Genomic DNA, 22,838 nt, shown 5'->3' on the forward strand with positions numbered 1-22,838 from the left:
ACCTGTCCTAGGAAGAGAAAGATCAAGTGGTGTTCCCTCAAAGAATTCACACCCCAGTGAGGGGAGACAGACAAAAATCAATTAAAATACTATGTGGCAAGTTCCCTAAAGGAGGGAAGCACAGGATGAGATGGGAACACAGAGCAGAGGCCCCTTAGTTCAGCCCAAGAAAGGATTGGAAGTGGCTTCATGGAGGAGGCAATTCCTGAAGTGTTGATGGATGAGCAGACGTTAGCAGGGAGAGAAGGTGGGGGAAACATTTCAAGTGAAGGTTCAAAGTCAGAGAGTGTATGGCCTGATTACAGAACTGCAAGGTCAAAGATAACGGGTCAGGTGTTAGAAGGCAACTGAGGAGAGATGAAGGCAGATCACAGAAGCCCTTCAGCCATGTCAGGTGATCTGCACTTTATCCTGTGGGTGGTAAGGGGCCAAAAGCGGATGATCAGCAAGGGGGGCAGCATGACCAGATGTGCCCATCAGAAGGACCCCTATGGAACCAGGTGGGGACAGACGTGGCAGGGATGTCAGTCAGGAGGCTGTTGTGTTGGTCTGGGTGTGGAGTGATTTGTGCTAGACTAACAGAGTCACTGTGACCATGGAGAAGGTTCCGAAATGATCGGGCAGTAGGCTCTAGGTCTTGGCAGAGGGGGCAGAGTTGAGGGAGAGAAGGGGGGGAGGAGGAGGAGGAGGAGGAGGTTAGGATGAGCCCGTGCTGGGGCAGCTGGCTGGAAGAACAGAACCGTGGGATGCTGCCCACCCCATGGTGTCCAGGGGAAGCCAGGTCTCATGGATCAACTGTGGGGAGCCCAGTAGCCTCCCTTTCTCCACCTGGGCTCCCTGAGGTGGCCTCCTCTGCACTTCATTCCTCCTGTCACCTTCCATTCCATGGGCAGCTGGTGTCGCCCACCTTTTGGCTGGGGCCCTTCAGACTCACCAGATGCAGGGACTGTAACGATGGGGCTCTCTTCACTTTGGGGGTGCTGGTGTGTGACGCCGGGCCAGGTGCAGGGGTCCGCAGCTGCTCCACGCTGTAGCTGCGGGCCTTGCCCAGCTTGGGCCTTGTGCCCTGGCCCAGGGCCAAGAAGAGCTTTTTCAGCCCCAGGGTAGAGGCCAAGCTGCTGCTGCTTTTCTTGCTCCTGTCAGAAGGGGTAGCGGAGGGCAGGCCGGGTCCTGCACTGACCCCCGGTGATACTCTGAAATGCAAAGGTGGACATGAAGGGGACAGCGGGGGGCAGGGCCAGAGGCCAGGGCAGACAGCACCTCAGGGCCCCGTGGGCCCCGGCTGGGCCAGCACCCAGGCCTGGTGGAGGCCGAGATAGCGGCTGCAGAAAGAGAGGCTGAGAGGGCATGTGCAGGATGCTCTGCTAGGGTGGCTTTTAGGGAAGAGAGCTCAGACAAGACCCTCAGAGCCTCTGTGCCTTCTAGGCACTGGGGCTTGTGGTAAACAGACAAGGCCCTTATTCTCAGGAGCTTACAGACAACAGACTAGTGAAAAAGGAGAAAAACCACAGCGACTGTTGAGAAATGTCGAGCAGAGAGTGACAGGGTGGCCAGGGAAGGTCTTTCTGAGAAGATGGTGTTTAAGCCGGAAGCTGAATGATAAGGAGCCATCCTGCCGAGGCTGGAGGTGAGAAATCCTGGGTCGAGGCCACAGTGATGCCATAGCCCTGGGGCAGGAAGAGGCTCTCAGAGTTCCAGAACACAACGGGGCCAGGCCACCAGCACTGGGACACAGCGAACAAGGGGGAAAGAGGGACCGGATGAGGTAAGGCAGGTGTGCCAGATTACCTTGAGCACTTAAGCCAAGGAAAGGGGCTGGGATTCTATCCCAAGTGGGAGAAAAAAAAATCATTGGGGGTTGTAAGCAAGAGAAATGACATTATTTCACTGCAGTTTTAAAAAGATACTCAAACTTTTGACTGCTGTGTGCAGATGGAAGTGTGGAGGCAAGAGTGAAGGCAGAGAGCAGACAGTTGTCAGAAGGAAGTAATGCAGCTCAGACCCAGGAGGAAGGTGACAAAGGAGGACGCAGGAGCTGGAGGCAACATGCCAGTGGGTCAGGGAGGTAGGGAAGGAAGAGGGAGTGGCCAAGATGACGGCACGTGGATGGGATCACTGCGTGGATCGCGTGTCTGCTGGGAAGAGGACCTGGGAAGCGGTTGCGTCAGGGTCTCTCAGGCACCCTCGTGGAGACGTCCCGGGAAACCGGAGGTAGGGGTCTGCAGTTCTGGGGAGCACACAGCGCTGGCGAGGGAGAGCTGGCTCTCGGGGGTGCCAGGAATGGCGTGTAGTGCAGAAAAGAAGGGCCTGGCCAGAGCACTGCCTCACCGAGGCTCCGGGGCCCCAGGGCCAGGACTCAGACCCTCTGCACTAAAGGACAGAACGGAAAGGTGGATGCCGGCCTGTTTCCTCCGCGTCCAAGTCAGAAACAAGCCCTCTCAGACAGCCTCATCCTGGGAGCACCGTGAGGGTTGGGACTGACTGCTCAGCTGTGCCCGGCACAGTACCTGGAGTGTGAGGCCTGGTGAATGAATAAGCAAGTACCTCAGACTGAAAAATGGCTGGGAGAGAAGTGTTACGGTGCCATGGCCAGAATACGTTGAGGAACCCTCTAAGGATTTGGGAGCAGTGAGGTTAGTCATGCCGGCGGGGGGGGGGGGTGGTGTCTCTTTTCCCACCCAGTGCCCCCGCTCCCCCACCTCCTGCAGCCAGGGCTCTTGCTCCCATTACTCACCGGGTTGACACATGCCCTCTGGAACCCAACTCTGTCCTCTGCAGGCCTCCCTCTGGTTCCTGGCTGGACTGTGACTCCTCTGAGGCCAGGGAGAGGGTGATGCCCACGGAGCTGACAATGCCAACAGCTGCTGAGCCGAGAAAGCCCTGGAGTCCTCCTGCAACAGCCGCAGCCCTCCCTGTCATACAGCCACCCCCACAGGTCATGGTCAGGGGAGGGGACATGCCCAACAACAGAGGCAGGAGAGCCAGAGGAAGCTGGAGAGAGCTGGGGGCCCCAGGAGAGCAGTGGAGGCAGTGGTCAGGCACCCACAAAGCAGGCCGGGCATGAGGGGTCTTGTTTACTGCCGGGACCCATCACCCGCGGCACAGCGCCTGGCACACAGATGATTCAGAAATGTCTGTGCAGCGATGGATCTGTTTGTGGTAAGTCGTGTCCCTCCTGTATCAGGAGACACGGGAAAACGCATCAAGACAGTTGGGAACAGGGAAAGTTTGCATTCCTGGATGAAAACCACAGTCTTGCCGGATGTGATGTCTAATAGTTTTAGTGACAAGTGCCATTTCTGGAGCATTTCTGATGTGCCAGGCAATGAATGAAACCCTCTGCAGAGACTATTTCATGGGTTCCTAGAAGATAGGTTCTATTATTACCCCAGGTCACAGAGAAGCCTGGAGCACAGAGGGCTTATGTGGCGTGCCCAGGACCTCCTGGCTAATGACAAGCGGAGTCTGAGGAGGTAATGGCTAGGCTGCCCAGAAAGGCCAGCAGCTGGTGGAATAGAAGCTCCTCAGGAGTGGTTAGAGGTGGTCAGCAGCTGGCCCAGAGCCCACCCCATGGAAGGAGACTAGACACCTTAGAACAGGGCAGAAGGCAGCTCAAGGTAGTGCCTGCTTTCTTCAGGTTCATATGAGCAAGGGAGGGTGAGGGAAAACGTCTATGTCCCCTCGCACAGCGAAGGGGGGGCCAACACACCTGGGGGTGGCGGTGCTTGGCATCCACATCCTCAGTAAGGTCAGCACAATCTGTCAGCAATCTGCCCTCTCCTCCTCCACTGTGTTTCCAAGCCCTGGCTCCCTCCCAAGCCGTCCCAGCCCCGGGGACACATCAAGTCATGGACACATTAAGGAGAGGCGCAGACCTGCTATCTCTGCCTACGAGTGAATGGCCAAGTCGCTCACCTCACATCACAGCATCAGGGATCAGAGCCTAAGGCTACTGATGCCCGACACACTTCTGCAGCCATGCCTGCTGAAACCACGAGCCTGCCCAGGGGGGCTAGTTGGGGTCTGGAATGGCTCTGCCCACTGGTCGCTGTATCCTCCAGACAGCACGTCTGTCCGGCCACAGAAAGTCTCAAGGGCAGGACTCCTGCTGAATTAATTCACTTATGCATTCCCTACAGTGCCTGGTATGGTGCCTGGCATGTAATAGGTGCTCAGGAATGAATGAATGAATGAATGAATGAATGAAATGAAGATATTGAAGGAAAGGGCCTCAACCATGTGATTATTAGGCATTTACTGCTCTAAGCAAATAATAAATCTGGAGCTATTGCCTCTTCCTGCTCCCTGCCTTCTGCCTCCCCCTACCAAGAGTTGGCTAATCTGCCTCCAGGCTGATGTTGAGTCTTGCAGCCAGTCCACAGACCCCATAGCTTCCGGAACACCTGCTGCTGCTCTGAAGAGCTGCTGGGAGGGTGCACAGCTATGTCATCTATTAAGATGAAAGGTAAAGGATGACTCAGAGTGCTTGGCCTGGGGTCTCTACTTACCATCGCTGCGTTTCTCCAGAGGCGGCTCCTGGCTGCAAGAGCCCTTGTCCATCTTGCCCTCACCCATGGCTCCTCCCCAGGGCCCCTGCAGCCCCAGAGGCATGCTCTTGTTGCAGCTGTTGGTGGACAGGGCCAGCAGTGGGTGACTGACTTGGGGGCTGTAGGGCTGGGTCTGCGTGGGTGAGAACTCACAGGTCCTGGGAACTGCACTTCTTGAAGGAGGCAGAGGGGTGTCCACAGGCTCTCCCTGCTCACCCAGCCTGCTGGACCCAGGCAGGGCTGCCTTCCTGTGAGACACAGGTGAGGTGGTTTTCCTTGAAGGTGGAGGGGTTGGCACCCAGCCTCCAGGGGAGAAGAAAGAGGTTAGCTGCTGGGCCTGGTGCAGGGCAGAGGGCTCCGCATGGCTCTGTCGCAGGGAGGAAGCAGAGACAGTCTCCAGAGACTCATGATTTTCTATATCCTGGGCTTGTCTGGCTGGCGCTGAGGACCCCAGCTTCATGGAAGATGCCGGGGCACAGGCTGTCCTGCACAGAGCCCTGGAATCCACTGGGGGAACCCAGTGATTTCCCAGCCCGGCTTCAGGCTGCCACTGGGATCCCAGGGAAGCCCTTTTAGATTCCAGGACAGGAGGCTTAGGGAAAGCATCTTCTCTGGCAAACAGAGTCCCCTCAGGGTGTCCTCTGCCTTCTTTCACCTCATCTGCAACCTCCACGTGATCAACCCCAGGCGAGTAGTGAGGGGTCTGAGGGCTGCTGGGCAGCTGAGATTCAGCCTTCCGGAACCACCTGGGGCCTCCCCGAGGCCTGGCGCCCCGCAGACGCGGGCCACTGCCTCGGGCCGGGCTGCGGGCCCTGCTTGGCTGCGAGGTCCCAGCCTCCTCGCTGTCGGTCCTGCAGCTGTCGGAGGTGTCCGTGCTGTCCAGGGCGGAGTCCACCTCCTCGGGCCGCACCGAGTCTCCGATGTGCGTTTCCCGGATCCATTCCGTGTGGAGCCCCTGCTTGGCAGGGAGGAGCCTGGAGGGGGGGCTCGGGCCCCAAGAGCTAAGGGGCTCCGCCAGCACCCCCTGTGCCCCACGGTCGCGTTCCTGGAGGGACCTCGGGTCCGGGCTCGCCTTCGCCTGAGTGGGCCGTCGGTCGTCGATGCGGCTGCCGCAGGCTCGGCACTTCCTCTCGCCGTCCGGGACGGCCTTCCGGTCCAGTAGGCCCACCAGCCTGCAGAGCGCCCCTTCGCTGGCGGCCCTGCGCGCGCAGCCCCTGTTGACGTAGTGAGCGAGGTCGGGCTTGGAGCGCAGGGGGCCCTGGCCCGCCGGCGCCTGCAGCGCGCAGCTCCGCGCCTGGTCCTGGCGCTGCTGCAGCCGCTCCAGGTAGCGGGACTCGGCGTCGCGGGCGGACTCGTCCTCAAAGCGGACGCGGGACGGGGAGGTGCCCCGCTTCGGCCACTGCCCGCTGGTGGACTCCCCGCTGGAGGAGTCACTCGTGTTCCCGTTCTGGAGGTTGTCTCTGCAGGCGAAGGTCATCCTCGGGTCCAGGGCTGGGCTTCTCCGGCCGTCTCTGCGGGGGGGGAAACAGGAGCAGACAGGTGACAGAAGATGGGGAGGACGGCACCACGGGGTACAGAGCTTCCAAGGTGCTCCGTGGTAATATGACTCCAGTTACCCCACACCACGTTCCTGGGGAGTCAGGCAGTAAACCAGAGTAGCTTCCAAGCCCATCTTGAAGCTGAGACATGGCGCTAAACAAAATCAACAGGAGCTTCTTTACTTTTGGCTTTCCTTCTGTTGCCTGGCTCAGCCTGAGCCAAAATAAAACATTACATTGAACACGGGATATACGGAAGGATGATAGCAAAATCCTCATGGGGTGTGTGTGTGTGTGTGTGTGTGTGTGTGTGTGTGTGCACGTGCCTGCATACACACACTCCACTCAAGAGGAAGTGAGCCTGGCGTTCATAGGCATCTGGTAGTGATGAATTCTCCCAATGTTGTACTTGGCTATAAAGATTTAATGGGAATGGGCGCCTGGGTGTCTCAGTCTGTTAAGCGTCCGACTTCGGCTCAGGTCATGATCTCACGGTCTGTGAGTTCGAGCCCCGCATAGGGCTCTGTGCTGACAGCTCAGAGCCTGGAGCCTGCTTTGGATTCTGTGTCGCCCTCTCTCTGACCCTCCCCTGTTCATGCTCTGTCTCTCTCTGTCTCAAAAATAAATAAACATTAAAAAAAATTTTTTTTAAAGATTTAATGGGAAGAGTGAATTATAAGTCTCTACACAGACTGTGTGGGACCTGATGTCAGGCTTTCTAAGCATTCTTGCTCCCAAAAGTGTCCACTCTGGGTTCCTAATCATCTTGGTTAGACAGAATTTAGACAATGACACCCATGTTTCTCCTTGGACTCTCTGTCTTGTCTGTTTCAGTGCCCACCTTCTGTACCCCCCCCCCCCCCCGCCCCCGCCCCTTCCATGCTGGAGAAAAGCTATGAGGACAAGTACTGTGCTAGGAAGAACCTCTGCATTCTGTCACCAACCTTTGCTCTGGGAAAACACTGTGCTGGCCGTCAAGTCCTGTCCACTCTGGAAAACACCTGCCTAAATCTCACCCTGGGGGCCCCCTGGAGCCAGGTAACCTGAGTCTCCCCGCATTTCCTATCAAAGGCCACCTAAGTAGGGCTCTTCTTTCCCTTCTGTTTCCCTACAGTGACGTCGCACCGATCTACTGCTAAGTGTTTGGGACTCACACCTTTTCTCTCATTTATCGTTTATCACTCGCACTGGACCCCTGCCTCGTATCCAGCCCCCACTGCCTCCTGTCAGTCTTCCCGAAGCACAGCTTCATCACACCATCCCCCAAGGGGGCACAGGATCAAGTTCAAGGTCTTTATGGTAAAAACAGAGGCCCTCCACATTCCTCACTGTTTTCCTCCCCAGCTCTGTCCTGCCACCCGGCCACTTGTATGGTCACCAGACTCCTGCCTCGTGCACCTCATGCAGCACTCTTGCATCAGATCCTGCAGACTTTTTTTCTTGACCTGCCTGCATTTGAATCCTATTTGTTAAATGTTACCTGTTGTATAGACACCACGTGTGCTGGTTAATTTTATGTGTCAACTTCATTGGTACCACAACGCCCAGGGACTTTGTCAGACATTATTCTGGATGTTTTTCTGAAGACATTTTTGAATAAGATTAACATTTAAATTGGTGGATTTTGAATAAAGCTGATTACCCTCCACGACGTGGTTGACCTCATCCAATCAGTTGAAGCCCTTAACAGCACAAACACTGATCTTCCCTGAGCAAGAAAGAATTCTGCCAGTAGACTGCCTTTAGATTTGAGTTGCTATCTTCCCTGAGTCTGAAGCCTGCCAGCCTACCCTGCAGATTTTGGACTTACCATGCCTCCATGATCACATGAGTCAATTCCTTAAAATAAATCTCTCTCTCTCTCTCCCCATATATATATGGAGAAATACACACACACACACACACACACACACACACACAGTCTGTTGGCTCTTTCTCTGATGGTTTTTTCTGAAGAAACCTGACTAATACACCATGATATTATCTCCTTCCCATGAACACCTGTACCACTCATTTGTTATGACAGACTCACAAGATGTTAGTGCTGGAAGGCACTGCCATGACCACATGGTCCCTCCTCATTCCTATAAAGGAGAGGCCACACAAGACCAGTTTCTAGGCTGACCGGCACCTGAGCAGCTGAAAAGGCAAGCTGTGGATATTTTTTCTTCTTCAGAAGGAGCCGCAAAATAGAACTAGACACTGACCATGCTGGTAGTCAAGTTTTATCTGGGGAGGAGCCTGGGTTTTAGGGACTTGCTATTTCTTTCCAAGTACCCAGAAGTATACCCGTTGTGTATACACAACTACCTATGCTGGCATACTTCATGTGTTATGTTGCTGTTTTTAGTCCTCAAAGTGTCTACGAAGCCTTTCCTATCCTTGCCTTCCTCCTCCTCTCCCCTCCCTCTCCCCAGAGAAGTGAACTCTCCTCCAATAGCACACTGTATGTACATAGCACTGTTTGCTCAAGCTTGCCTAGACTCCCAACAACTGATTATAATGAAATGTATGTCGACAATTAGTGGATTTACTAATCCTTCCCCTAACGAGATGCTTCAGTGATTCTGGAAGAAGGGTATCAGTGCTTTCAAAAAGGCTGTCTTAATACGAGTTCCTCCCTCACCAAGTTTATAGCTACCCAACAGAAGGACAAATATGGTACGCAATTAAAAGAAAAGCAGTTCAGATAACAGCAGGAAGAAAACATACATGCTTAACAATTACTATTAAAACATGCTAGCCAGTGGGAAGAGTAGCCATTGAACCGGCTGACATCTAAACCTATTCGCAGCATTTACTGGACTAGACAGTGTGTCCCTTCTCAGCTGTACTTTGTGTATGGATCAATGGCATTGCCTGTCTGGCTCAGGTGAACATGACCTGCGCCCTGGGGGTGTCACTGCCCATTCCTAACCATCCCCTCCCTCTGTGCCTTGACAAAGCCACTGACTAGCCTCACAATCCAGACGGATTAGAATGGTCTGGATTGCTGAGGGAGTGGAATACGATGTATAAAAAATGTATACACTTTGGAATCAACGGGTGGTCTGAGAGGTTAGAGTTAAATTGTCCAAGACTGATTCTCTGCAAAGCTCCATGGGAGCCAGCTATGGCTGGGAGCTTAAGGCACTCCCTCACCTGTGCCATGTCAGACAGACAAGAGGCTCAAACCTTGGACCCCAGGCCTCTGATTGCAGAGGGGCAGGGCTGGTGGTCACCTAACTGTGAATGCTGAGCTGGCAGGATAAAGCTAGAGCCAAGGTTCCACCATGCCATAGCACTGTGTCCCCACCCCCAGTGCACACTAAGGAGGAGTGAGCACTTCCTAAATCATGCAGCTGAAAGTGCCACTCCCTGGAACCCTCCCTGGAGGCTGCGGCTACGCGTTCACTAAATGTTTACCCTGCCCTAGGAGGCCATGGGTGATGGGGGCCTGCACATCTGCCGATACTCCTGACTCCAGTGTTTTCTCTCAATAAGCACTGCTCCAGGAGGAATTTCTTTTTTTTGAAGAACTACTGCTAAGCAACTGATCTTCCTGCTTTGAGACTGGAGCAGAGCCTGTGCTTAAAAGGGCTGCTTTGAGGAATTCTGCAGAGTTGTCCATCATCCTGTTTTCTGGAACTCACATTCAGGCTGGGCCAATTTATCCATTAGGCACAGCAGCCACAGTGTCTATGGGCCGGGACACTTCCAGGGACCCATGAAAGTCATTTGTCTTCAAGTCAGAAGAAAACAAACTCTTAAGTCCAAGAAAACATATAATACCTTTTAAACCAGCATGGTCAGAAACTAGAATTTTTAACTTTATTTTTATGGAGGAAGGCAGAGAAGGCAAGAGTGCCTAGGACCCCCCAAAGTCATAATGTGGGTCTGCATTCAGAGAGGGGTTCACAGCAGAGATGTGAAGTTCTTCACTAGGATCACCCCTGGTGAGGATGGTTCAGGGTCTCCCTGCTTGTCTCAATATGGCTAGGGTGGTCCCCCTGATCCCTGTGCTGGTGACAGTTTTCTGTTGCTGACGGTGAGGCACTGGAGCCCCAAGCTCTTGCCCCTGAGGATCCCACCTGCACCTGTATGTCTTCAGCCTCTCAGGATCTGAGGCAGGTGCAGTGGGACAATCACTCTGGTCACGTGCATGTGGGGTTCCTGGGTCAGCTCCCCAGGGCATTCTTGCCCAGGAACAGGAGGCTCTGCCAGAGAAACAGCATCACCTCTCCTCCCCCAGAAACAAGAGGCGACCCACTAAGCAGAATCCGCCCCCCCCCCCCCCCCCCCAGATATCTGGAGGCATGTATACGCGCGTGCGCGCGCACACACACACACACACACACACACAGAGGCAGGATACCCTGGTGGCCAGGCCCACCCAATGCAGGGAGAGGCTCACCAGGAGACTCGGTACACTGGCCGGCACACGGCAACCCCTCTGTAGGCCCCAGATGGCACTGCCCTGCTATGCTGACAGGGTGTGGGCTATACTTTGGGGGAGGAAGAAGAAGGCCCAGCTTTAAAGGCAGTACATTTCTAACCTAATAAGGGAGTCCAGGTGCCATCAGCCGCATCAGTGACCTTAACTTTTCCATACAAGATGGTGAATTGAGTCATCCTGGAATTCATGCCAAAGGTAGAAATAACATTTTTTGTTCTAAAAGGAGAAATGAAGGGGAGTCTGATCACAGAAGGTACTTTCAACTCCACTGCTGAAACCAGAGGCCTCTGCCAGCAGTGCTGGGAACACGCCACACAGGTACGCTGAGGGCTTTGGAGACAACTGCACAGCAAAGACCCTTCCATAGCAAACCATACTTGCGAAGCTCCTCAAGCTGCCTCAACCATCACCCCTCTCGGAGAGGACCGTCTGGCCCAGTACCTGGAGTTGATATGGCCTCTGTGGGAAGGCCCCTTTCTGGAGGCCCACTTCCTACAGCAACGCTGTGCCAACCACACAATCAACGCAACCTACACAAGCTCTACTGTCTTAACACGGCTGCTGCTGACACAGGATGACAGCCCTTGTGGGTCACCTTCCCAGGTCCTGCATCTTGCTGACGTGTTGTGCCCTCCTGGTGTTAGGAATTCCAACCTAGGTGTGCCTGTCCCCAAAATAGCAAGAGACTGTGTTTCTGGGAACTGCTCAATTTCTACGCTGATTTGCTTCCAGAAAATGAAGCTACTGATATGTCTTCACCTCCTGGAAAAGCCTGTCTGTCCATGCTTGCCCCGGCCACCTCCAGCCTGGCCGAGGATAAAGAAGGCCTTCTGGAGACTGCTCTGCCCGCCCCTACTCTTCCATCCGTCTTTTACCAAGCTGCTCTTTGGAAGGAGTGATGCCCCTGGGCTGAGGGGCGGGGAGGGTGCGGGGGTGCTCCTGCATCTGACTCGGGCCTGGGGCCTGTGTGGCATCACCATGTTAACTCAGCATGGCTCTCCAGGGTGATTTGACAAGCATAACCTTTAGAAGCATCTGCAGCAAGCCATCTGGCGTTGATTTTTCAGCTGCACCCTCTGAGGATTCACCAGGGCTGCCAAGTCAAAGTAATTCTTTTCTGGACACGGCAGCTGCTAAAGTGGGTCACCTTGCATTTCTATAGCATTTCTATGGCCAGGGGACAGCCTGACAAAAGGGAACATACTTTAAGGTTGGCGATTGGGGTTGTGATGAGCTGCTCGCCTAATCTGGGGAAGAGGAAGTGTCCAAGAGCACATTTACACAGTCACATCTGTTTTGCAAATAGTCCTGCCAATTTTGAGACTACCCAGCCCAACCTAAGTAACCTACAGAAGGTGGAACAGAGGGCTCTGTGAAAGTCTAAGGCTCTGAGCTCCATATATATGAAGAGAAGAATAGTTAGGATGCTTCAGAGAAGCCATGCCCATTCCTAACTAGTCTCCTCCAGCCAGAGTGAGACAAGGCAAAAATGTGGAAAGAAAAGGATAGTCTTTTTGGCACAGCTTGCCCAGATTTAGGATCTCCTGAGCCCCTCTCATAGGGGGGTCAAAATGACACTGAACTCAGAGGCAGGCCTCAGCCCTCTGCTTATGCTGGAGTCATCTCAATGGTGCCACGACAGTCCACGGCCTTCAGTGCACAGGCTCAGTGTTCCCCATCAAAGAGCATATGGCCCAGTTCCACTGAGAATCCTCTGTCCCTCCAGTATCACACAGTGATGGAAACCAGCACACCCAGCATGCCCATCATCGTGACAAAAGCACAGGTGCCCTGCTTGGGGCAGGCACAATTTGACATGGGCTGGCAGCCCCGTGTCGGGTCCACCAGGTGTACCGGCCCTGGGGTGTGCATTCCACGTGCAGGGGGTTCCAGGAGGGGCATGGCACATGGAATGGCAGGTGGGGATGGGGATGGGATGTCACTCCAGGAACAGCCACATATGTTAAGGGCTGGTCTGAATGTCCTTCAACTTGTTCTCTGCCTGCCTCTTCACCCCCAGTGAACTTGCCCTCACCCATGGCTCTAGCATCGTGAAAGCAGGGTAATGCCCAACTCTGCCATTCTGACCTCTTTTCCTCCTCTACAGATCTTGTATCCAAATGCCTGATGAACATTTCCTCCATTTGGAGGGCAACCTCCTCTAAAGTGTGACCCTGAACTTCATTCCTTGGCTAAGGCCCCACCAAACCTCCAGACACCCAGTCAGAACCCTGGGCTTCCCCTTGGATGCCTTCTCACATTTCCTATACCCGGTTAACTAAATGATTACTGGTAAGAGGTAACACTCACATAGTACTCGCTATGCCCCAGGCACAGTTCTGAACACCTTACATGTACTGACTCAATATAATCTTCACAACAACCCTGTAAGACTGGCACCATTACAATTCCCATTTTGCAGATGACAAAACTGAGGCACAGAGACTTCCCCAAAGGCACACAGCCAGCAAGTGGCAGAGCCCAAATTCAAACCCAGGGGTCTGGTTCCAGAATCTTAACCACTTAGCTGCTGCCTCAGTAAACCTGCATCCTTCTGGCTCTTGGCAATTCCTTACCTCCACACCCTGCCCTCCCTATCACATCTCACCAGGACCACCATGCAGTCTCCTTACCGCCCCAGGCCCCCAGATCCAACACATCCCTGCAGCCAGGACAGCTATACTGAGATGCAAATGTGATGATGCTATCTACCTGCTTAAAATCCTGTAGTGGCTTCTAGCTATTACTGGAGACATCCAAATCTTTCAGCAAGCCTGGAGGCCTCCGTGACCCGCCTGCACTGAGCTTTCTGGCCTTCAAGCCACTCCCTCCCGTCCCGTGAGCACGGTGTTTCTGCTCATGGTGTCTGCCCTGGGATGCTCACCCCGGCCTCCATCATCCGCCCAGGGAAGGTATACATCTCCTCCAAGCCCCAACTTAGAAGCCACATCCTCTAGAGCCTCTGCTGTCCTTCCCAGGTGGAGGTACGGGTTTCCTGCCCCGCATTCACGTCTATCCTCTCCTACACCACAACTGTATTGACCTGTTTGCCGGTCTTTCTCCCTGGAGACCATGACATCTGTCCCCCAGGGAGCTCAGACTATGTGTCATTCACCTTCGAATCCTCCATATTTGACACTGTAGGCCCTCAGTCAAGGTGTGTTGACCGACTAAATGAATTAACTCAAGCGCCTAACATGGGAAACACACACACAGAGGGAGCAGTGAGCAGCAGTACGTTGGCTGGATCCTACCTCTTCTCCCTGCCACAGCCCTCCTAGGCCAGCCTGGCCAGGGCCCCACTCACCGGCTGCCCTGGGCAACGGCGGGCACGATATCATGGCTGGCACGGAGGGGCCGGGTCCTGGCCTTCATGCGGGCACGCTGCAGCAGATGCTTGGCTTCCTCATGCCTGGGGCTCAGCACGGACTCCGGCTTGGGACCAAAGGTCCTACAGGGTGGCACACAGGCCAGAGCAGGCGGGGGAGGGATTAGAAGAAAATAACACGGATTAGAAGAGCTTTAACAGCACTGAGCATGGCGGTGCCAGAAAAAGCCCTGCATGTGCAGCCTTCCTTGTCCAGTCCCCACACAGAGGGCACCAGCCTGGGGTCTGGGCAATGGCCCTGAGTGTCTCTGGACAGGGCCGGGGAGCTAACCCACCTTGGACAGATTATCCGCTCAGGAAGTGGAGACAGAAATCTCAGGAGGATCTAAGAAGGGTAGGGGAATCTCCAGATTATTCTATTGTTCCTTCCCTGGGCAGGCAGCCGGAGTTATCTGGGAGGATGGGGGAAGGGCCCGGCGTGTTGGACTGGGCCTGTGCCCAGCCAGATGGTCTTTACACACATCACCTCCTTCTCTCCTTCTGCCTCTCTCTACACCCACACGTACCCATGCAAGCCCCCACCGCAGACTCAAGAAGTCAGGCCTCAGCCTGTCACATTCTGCTCCTTTTGGGGGAATGACATTTCTATAAATCCTGGTGCTTGCTTGCCTCAGTCCCAATCCAAACCCGTTAGGCATCGGCTCAGGGCTGAGAGAAATTAAGCTGGACCCACACCAAGTCAGCAAATGGCTCGATTTTCATAATAATAAGGGTCTTCTCCCAGCCCTCCCCACCTACCAGATGTGCGGCCTCCCCAGCCAGTCCAGAGCTGCGGAAAATGATGGTGGCCCTTTTTCAAAGCCGTCTCGCAGACAGTGACATACAGCCAGTGCCAGGTTACAGCAATAACAGCAGCCCCACAACCTCCCGCTGACAAGCCATTTCTCTCCACAGAGCTCCCTCTCCCCAGCCAGGCTGGCCCAGGGCAGGTGCGCTCTCCACTTGACAGATGAGGGTGTTCCGCAGCAGAGAGGAACATTTGGCATGTTGCTCAAGGTCGAACATCAATTGAGAGCAAAGCAGACGATAGCCAGCCCCACTGCTTCCAGTATCCTTCCCACACCCTCTGTCTCCTCCTTCCTCTCCTCCTTGGATCCCAGGGCAGGCTTGAGAATGTTTGCAGCTGGAGTCAGACATGCTCTTTCATGTGACTTTGGCCTCCCCTGTCCTCACTGTCATATACGCAGGGGCTGTCCTTACCAGGGAGGGTCCACAAAAGGCAGGTAGAGGCCTAGCCAGGCATACCTAGATTTCAGACTGTAGCGCCCCAAATCCCTTGTCTTACCCACCCCGTATGTCACCCGGAGAAAGGGGCCTGACAGGGGGAAGGTACCAAGTAGTTTCCTGGATAACGGAGGACAGATGTGAGTGGAAAATGGCATAATTCCGAGGCGTCCTTGGGACATCCTTGGACAAGCTCTGGGCAGTCTAAGGTCCTTTCTTTCTCTTTCTGTTTCTCTTTTCTTTCCCTTCGCCTTCTCTTCTTTTCTTTCTTGCTCATTATTTGCACCTAACCTTTCTTTGGGGCCCAAGGGGGGGAAAGAGCCGCCAGAATAAAGGCACCATCTGTGCCCATGAACCCTGGCAGGGCCCAGGCACAGTTCTGGAACCAGGAGGGTTTACTGGAGTGACGTGAAAGCGAATCTCCAGGCCTGCAGCCCTGTGGAGCCTCCTTTGGCAGGAGAGGCCTTGCTGTGCACAGCTTCCCAAGCAGGCAGCTCCTCCGACGCACGGCTGCGAGCAGCTGTGCTCCCTGGGGCTCCTGCTCCGACAGCAGAGATAATGAGGTTACCAGCCCGAGAGACGCCCCTGCAGCCGCGGGCCTCTGGCTGTCTGCCCGCACACTTGGAGCCTTCCGGTGACAGCTGTGCTTCCCCGGCTGTCTGAGGGCATTTGTCACAAGACCTGGTGGGCAGGCAGGAGGGCCCCCAGGCAGCTGGCCAGATGCTGCCAGGATTGGCCTTGCCCCCAGGTTTTTAAGCCATTTTCCAGCCTTGCTGTTTCTTTTTTACTCCCTCTACTTGGAGCTGTTAATTCTTTCTTTCTTTCTTTCTTTTTTTTTTTTTTTTTTTTTTTTTTTCCATCAGCTGCCCTGCTTTGGTTCCTGGCAGACAAAGCTACTTTCTCCACTGATTAGAAAAGCAAGGCTCCTGAAGGCATCCATGCAGTAACAAGCTGAGCAGGGAGGGGAGTGGCAGCCACCTTCACAGATGGCAGTCAAGGTCAGCAGGGTAGGAACTCCTGGCCCTGACCAGCCCTGTGGAGGGGAGAGCGGTCTTCTCCCAGGAGGCAGGGGCAGGCAGCCGCGGTGTTGTGGGATGCGGAGCTTTTCCCAGCCAGACTGCCCCCCCCCCCCCCCCCCCCCCCCCCATCCATCACTGCATCCTGCTGGTCCACCCAAGGGGCGCCGGCCCTGCCAGGCACACAGGTTCAGACTCTTCCACCTGAGGGAGGCTTTCCAGTCTAATCTGGCCCTGGCCTCTGCCAAGGGCACACAGCCCTCGAGCCAACCCCTTCCCATCATGGACTATACCCCACAATCTCAGCTCCCACAACTGTAAAAATTTCCTGGAAGGGCTGGGGCAGACAGTGCAGGGCTAGATTAAAGCAACTCCATCTCAGAATAACAGCTTTTGCTACCCTCTGGAAAACCTGCAAGTCTGAGACTCATTCGTTCAGCAGGCAGGGCATGGGGATAAAGTGGCTGAGTGCTTTTCTCTCCTGGGCTTTAGTCTCCCCATCTGTAAAGAGCGGGAGTTGGATACGGGAGTAGACTCACACCTGCTACCTGTGAGTCTGGGTCTGCCCAGGTAGTCCGGTGCACCACAAGGCTGGGGGAGGGATTTTGAGGTCCTCTCCCTGGGGGGATCCACACCACAGATGTTTGGCCACCAAGGAGCAGCAACACCTACCAGGAACTAATTTGGGGGGACGACCGTTGTTCCACATGAGGATTCTGGCCCTTCCCTCTGCCCCTCCAACCACCAGTATCCCAAGCTGATTTCAAGGACTCGGGCAGCATGCACCCCCCCATCTGGCTTGTTCATCTAAGCCAGTTTCCTGGTGGAGAGATACAGGCTTAGCTCCAACCTCAGCTCCTCTCAGGGCCAGACAGGTCGAGGTCTCAAGTCAGGACAGACGCCATTCCTCTCCTAGCCAAGGAGGAAGGGGCGGTCAACAGGACAGACTGGCCTCTTTCTGCAGCCATCATAATCCTGGATTAAAATAATAAGCTCCAGCAAGTCCGGGTCTAATGCTTTCATCTCAAGAACATGAATTAGGGAAATAATTTGGACTCTAAAGAGATCTGATATTTCCCAGATTCCAGGATGCAGTGGGATAGAGGGGAAACGTATAGCGTACAGAACATATATAAGTCTTTTCCCCCACCATTTTTTCCACCTCTGTATATCATAAAGCCTCTAGATGACCAAGGATTGAGCTCTCCTGCTGTTATACCGTGTAGTTTCCCAAGGGAGGGGAAGAGAAAAGATGGGCCTGAAACTGATTCCTGGCTGCATGTGCCATGAGGGCAGGATGGTACCCTGGGTGCACGATCACAGCCACCTTCTTCCCATGGCTGAAGGACACTGACAGGCTGCAGCCACAGTTCTGGTTAAAGCGTGGTTCTGGGGCAGCCTAACCAGGTTCTCATTCTGGGCTGTCCCCTCACGAGCCATGTCACCCTGGCAGGTTACTTTGGGGTTAAGCCTCAGTTTCCTCATCTGCTAACTAAGGGCTCAGGTGATAAGTGAGCTTGAGCTCCTTAAAAGAGCTTATCAGAGAGTTGGGCACTGGGTAAGAGTCAACCAAGGCCAGCAATCACTATTACCACTGCTGTGATTATTAGTAGTATTATTTTAAGTTACTCTCGCCCCCTTATGCACAAAGGATGGAATCCCTAAACATGAACTGGAATCCCTGCCGAAGAGCTCACCTTGTCATGGTCTGCAAGGGGAAGGTATGTTTGGAAGGGAAGCCATCTTGAGGCTAGAGAAGCCTTGGTGGTTTTGCTCCAGACAGCCTCTGACAGGGCTTCACAGAAGAGGCACCTTCCATAGAATGGGAGCCAGAGGAGACTGGTAGCAGAGGGAAGCTGCTGATAATAATAAACAGGTGCTTATTCTCTTCTCACCAGGGAAGAGGAGTGGGCTCCTTCAGAATGGCTGCTGTAGGATACACCTGCCTTGCTTAACACCTTTGAAAGGATCTGGGTGGAGGCTCCCAGAGCTTTCTTAAGATGCCAACTTCTTATCCGGGGATAGTAGAGTGGCTGGCTTTGCCACTCTTCTTGAAGGCTTCTTGAAGAAGGCTAACAAACTCCCTATGGGGCTGCCCTTCTGGTCAGCACTGCCTGGCCTCAGTGTGTGGAGGCAGGTGTCCGAAACACCCCCACATAGTGGGAAGAGTGGCCGGCTCAACTCTGGAGGCCAAGAAGGAGGGTTTCCTCTTGTTGAATTTCAGACCACCCCCCACAGACGGTCTAGGGTAAAGTAATTTTCTACAGCCTCTGTTTTCACAAAGATTGGGACCATAATGAGAATGTGTGGCGTGTATGTGAGGTAATGGCGTGGCAGAAAGCTCCAGGTGGCACTCGCTGTGCATTAGGGTTTCAGTGTTAGTGTCCTTCCTTCTCCACCCAGGACTTAAGAGCACTAGGTGAGCGGGAGCACAGTAAGCATTTGAAAACACTGGTGGGTGGTTTAATTTTTCTTTTTAGTTTTATTCTTGGTAGCCTTGAGATTGCTAAGGGGGCTTTCGTCCAGTTTTCCTTCGTGTCTGTATATCTTTTATTTTTTAATTTTTTTAATCTTTATTTAATATTGAAAGAGACAGACAGACCGACAAAGTATGAATGGGAGAGGAGCAGAGGGAGACGCAGAATCCAAAGCAGGCTTCAAGCTCTGAGCTGTCAGCATGGAGCCCAACATAGGGCTCGAACCCACAAACCACGAGATCATGACTTGAGCCAAAGTCAGGCACTTAACCAACTGAGCCACCCAGGTGCCCCCGTGTCTGTATATCTGGGTAGACAGGATGGTGGGTGGCTGGGGATATGCAGGACAGGCTGGCTCTGCCAGCTTTCATTAACCCCTTGCTCTGGGGTGTCCTCAGGTACACCTATAGCCCTGAGCATCCTGGGGATGTGCAAGAGTGGCTCTTCTCCCATGCTCACCCCCAGGACTCTTCACGTACCTCCTAATCCTAGGGGCCCAGAAGATCCAGAACTGGACCGGTAAGCCAGAGTGATCTCAAACTCTCTCACCAGCTCTGTAGCATGGGCACTAGGCCACAGGGGACAGCAACGGTCCCGCACTGTCAGAAGATGCTGTGGTCTTACCACAGAGGGAGTGGGTGTGGCAGGAGGAAGATGGTTAATGTCTCTCGTTTTTTACTGCCCTACTTAAAATCTAAATTCCAAAGCTCTCCATTTATGGAGAGCCAGCTTCCCCACCCTGTATCCCGATAGTACCCACGCATTCCACCTCACCCTTCTCCCACGCATTCCTGTAGGTCCTACCCACCGGGAGTGTCCTCTCCTGTTTCCATCCAGATCCTATCAAGCCCACCTACACTCACGCATATGTGCTTCTGCCAAGAAGCCTGTTCTGTGCAGCTACTTGGCCGGTACCGGGTCCCGGAGATAAGACCGGCACACTATTTGCCCCCAAGGAGCTCCAGGAGGAGACCCACCAGCAAGATCTATGGCCAAAGCTGAGGCAGGCAGAGAAGGCAGTGAGCACAACAACGGGCAATTCCCTCTGAAACTATACACGGGGGTCGGTTCACAGGAGACTCTCCAAAAGTGCTAGTGAATACATTAACTTCTAAAAAGCTGGCAATATTCTCGCAGCCGTGGGTCTGACCACTAGAGCCACAGGCAAGGCCTCTGAAATTCTCCGGGGCTCCTGCCTGCCTCACTTTAAACTGGAGTCTCACAAACTGCTTTGGGCGGGGAGTTTTGACCTCTAGCAATCCCAACAGGGGCCTGAACACTGGGACCCACCAGAGTGTGAGCTGCTGCAGGCTGGCACTCTGCCCTCTCTTTTCATGAAGAGGCGTGGGAACTGGAGACTGGGCTTCCCCTGAGCCTCAGCTTCTGAAGTGGGCACTATTCTACCACAGGGATGGGGTTGGGGTGGGGAGTGGGAATCAACAGCCTAGGGAATCCTCTGAGTTTCCTTCATTGTCAGAGCACAAATAAAACACAGCCCCAGAGACCCTCTCCTCTCCATTTCCCCCTCCCAGCAGAGTGGTAATTAAAGCCCTGCAGACACACTTGAGGACCTGGGGCACTGATCGCGCACACGGAAGGTCCTGATTTGAGCCGGAGCAGCCTCAAGAGGGCGCCCTGGCACCCTGGCACCTCTGGCTTCACACAGGTTTTGCACACGCTGGGATCCCACGCTTCACTTGAGATCCTAAGGCAATCTGTAATCCTGATCTGCTCTCTCCGAGCCTCAAGATAGGGAAAAGGCTGAGCTGGTCCTGGCTATTTTACGTTGTGGGGATGGGATGCTCGAGGGCTGCGAAGAATGGAAGAGGGCAGGGCCAGGCCTGGGCAGAACACACGCTTCACTGTCCTCCCCACTCCTGTCTCTGACGAGCCCAGTTCCCAGTTGGCCCATGAACAGGTGGCTGACAGCACTGGCCCCCGTTTGCCCTCTCTGAAGTGCTTACTGCCCCCCTCCTCTCCCCAAATTCCCACTTCCCAAATCATCTCAACAGTGGCTTGGAAGAAACAAGAATGGCCTGTGGAGCCCGTCACCTCCTCTTCTTTGCCTATGCCTGAGAACACCTGGCCAGCGCTGGAAGAGGCAGAAGACCCCCACTCAAGGAGTGGCCTGCAGGGTGCAGAGAGGACAGCTGTGGCAGTGTGGGAAGAGGGTTAGAGCGCAGGTTTTGGCATCAAGCAGCTCTGCATTCCCATACTTCATAGCTGTATGACCCTGGGCAAGTCATTTAATCTCTCCCCAGAGGGGCCTCTTTGTGAGCGAAACAGGAACAATCCATACAGCTAGTTATGAGGATAAAGTGAGAATGTGGTGAGCACTTAGCACAGGCCCTGGCACACAACAAGAGCTGTGGTCCTCAACAACACCTTGTCCTCCTCCCTCGCATGGTCCTCTGGAGGGAAGGACTGGCCACTGGGATGTTCCAGCTCTCTAGGACAGGACCTTCTCTTGCCCCTCAGTAGAGGGGGCAACACTGGGGTCAGGGGATGGAGGTCAGCATTTGGCCCTCAGCATGCAGGGTCCCAGCACACTTCTGATGTTCCCGCGGCATCACAGGTACCTCACCTCCAAGGCCAACTCTCCCCGTGACCACCCCCCTCAACAGGCTGGCCACACACCCCCACCCCCGACCATCATACAGTGACGACTGTCTTAGGCTCTGCAGTAACCATCATTTCGTGAGCTTCTTGTCTTATCACCTTGCAAAGCAGTAACAATTGTAGACAATTATAATCAAATACACATTGGATTAATGTGTATTTTATAATTAAATACACTTTGGGTTAATTCCATCAAATGGTTACTTGATGCAATACTGAACGGCACTGATGCTAACCTGAGTGTGAAGCAGGACCATTTATCCCTCCAACCCTCAGAGGAGAGGACTCACTGCCCGAGCACGTCCTGACCCCTTAAGGATGGCCATCTTGATGCCCGGCCATAGCTTCAGAACACCCCACTGCCCAGGGCCCTAAGCCTCTCAGTACAGACGCGAAATCCCCAGGACACCGGTCCCATGTGGTGCTCCTGGACTGCAGAGCAGAGAGTAGTATGCCTTACTTCGGAAGTCTCTTGGGGAGGTTAGCTATACAGAAATGGCATCAGTAAATCCACCCCCATCAGGGGACAGATGGAGCCTGCCGTGTCTTAGGGACCACCTTCATATCTGCCATGAGACTCAGTAATAGAATCAAATGAGGAGCCCTGTCCGAGGGGGCCTCAACACATGGCCGACCTTTCTCTCATCCTTGAACTAGACACGTTCCCTGGCCCTTCAGCGTGGGGGTCTACTCAGCAGGGGCCTGACTGTAGATTGCCAATAGAGGTCAGTGGGGCACTCTGACCTTCCAAACAAACCAGAGGATGGAGTTTTCCCCATGCCAACTCTATGCCCAGATATATGCTGGGCACAGTCTGAAAGCTCACTCACACAACTTCTCTCCACACACCCATACCCGCCCAGCAGATACCTACATATCACACAGTACACATATATGCACACATCCATGTATCCTGCACCTGCACACATACACTCGACCTGAACCCTAAAATGCTGCAGGTGTCCTGGCAGTTTAAACCACAGTCTAGAAATCGCCATCCTGAGGATCATACACAAATGCCATCTCCTCACGGTGCTGGGGGGAGAATACCTTCCTTTGCTATGGTTGAGGTTCTCCTCCTTTAAAACAGGTATTTTCATCACTTATTATCCAACATGCAAGTTGGGAGCTTTGGCTTCTCCCTTCAAGAGAGAGGTCCGGACAAAGCCCCCAGTGGCAGCACCTTGCAGCTGGGCCTCTCTCCCAGCCCCGGAAGAAAGGGTGTGAGGGGTGGGGGGCAGAAGCAGCCACAGGAAGAGGACACACCATCTTTGCCTGCCTCAGCTGCCTTCTCTGCGAGCTCTCCGAGGAAGTAGGAGGGAGAGGGAGGAGGACAGGGTGTCGCTGAGGACCACAGTCCTTTCTGCGGTTACAACCCTCCATGCCGTGGCCGGGCTACAGGGAGACCTGATGAGAGGCAGAAGACAGTGGCCGTGGAGGCGGAAGAAGAGAACCCTAGCAGAGTGGAGTCAACTATGATTCCAAGTCATAGATAGTGAGGGACGAAGGAGCCAGACAGCCCCCTGTCCACCAGGCCCTTGGCCAAGGCCACTGCAAAGGCCAGTAGCCAAGCAGGAGCTGGGTCGCCTGAATC

At 54.2% G+C, this 22,838-nt stretch overlaps 1 protein-coding gene across 1 annotated transcript in view; it reads right to left on the bottom strand.

Moving 5' to 3' along the window:
- The window catches only part of KIAA1614 (KIAA1614 ortholog), a 41,884-nt gene that overhangs the window by 14,552 nt on the left and 4,494 nt on the right, over nucleotides 1-22,838 (bottom strand). The window contains 4 exon segments of the mRNA XM_049634135.1: nucleotides 935-1,193; nucleotides 2,735-2,891; nucleotides 4,509-6,058; nucleotides 13,828-13,971. Coding sequence (XP_049490092.1) covers nucleotides 935-1,193; nucleotides 2,735-2,891; nucleotides 4,509-6,058; nucleotides 13,828-13,971 — 2,110 coding nt within the window.

The sequence above is a fragment of the Panthera uncia genome, chromosome F1, assembly GCF_023721935.1.
Source record: "Panthera uncia isolate 11264 chromosome F1, Puncia_PCG_1.0, whole genome shotgun sequence".
Taxonomy (NCBI): Eukaryota; Metazoa; Chordata; class Mammalia; order Carnivora; family Felidae; genus Panthera; species Panthera uncia.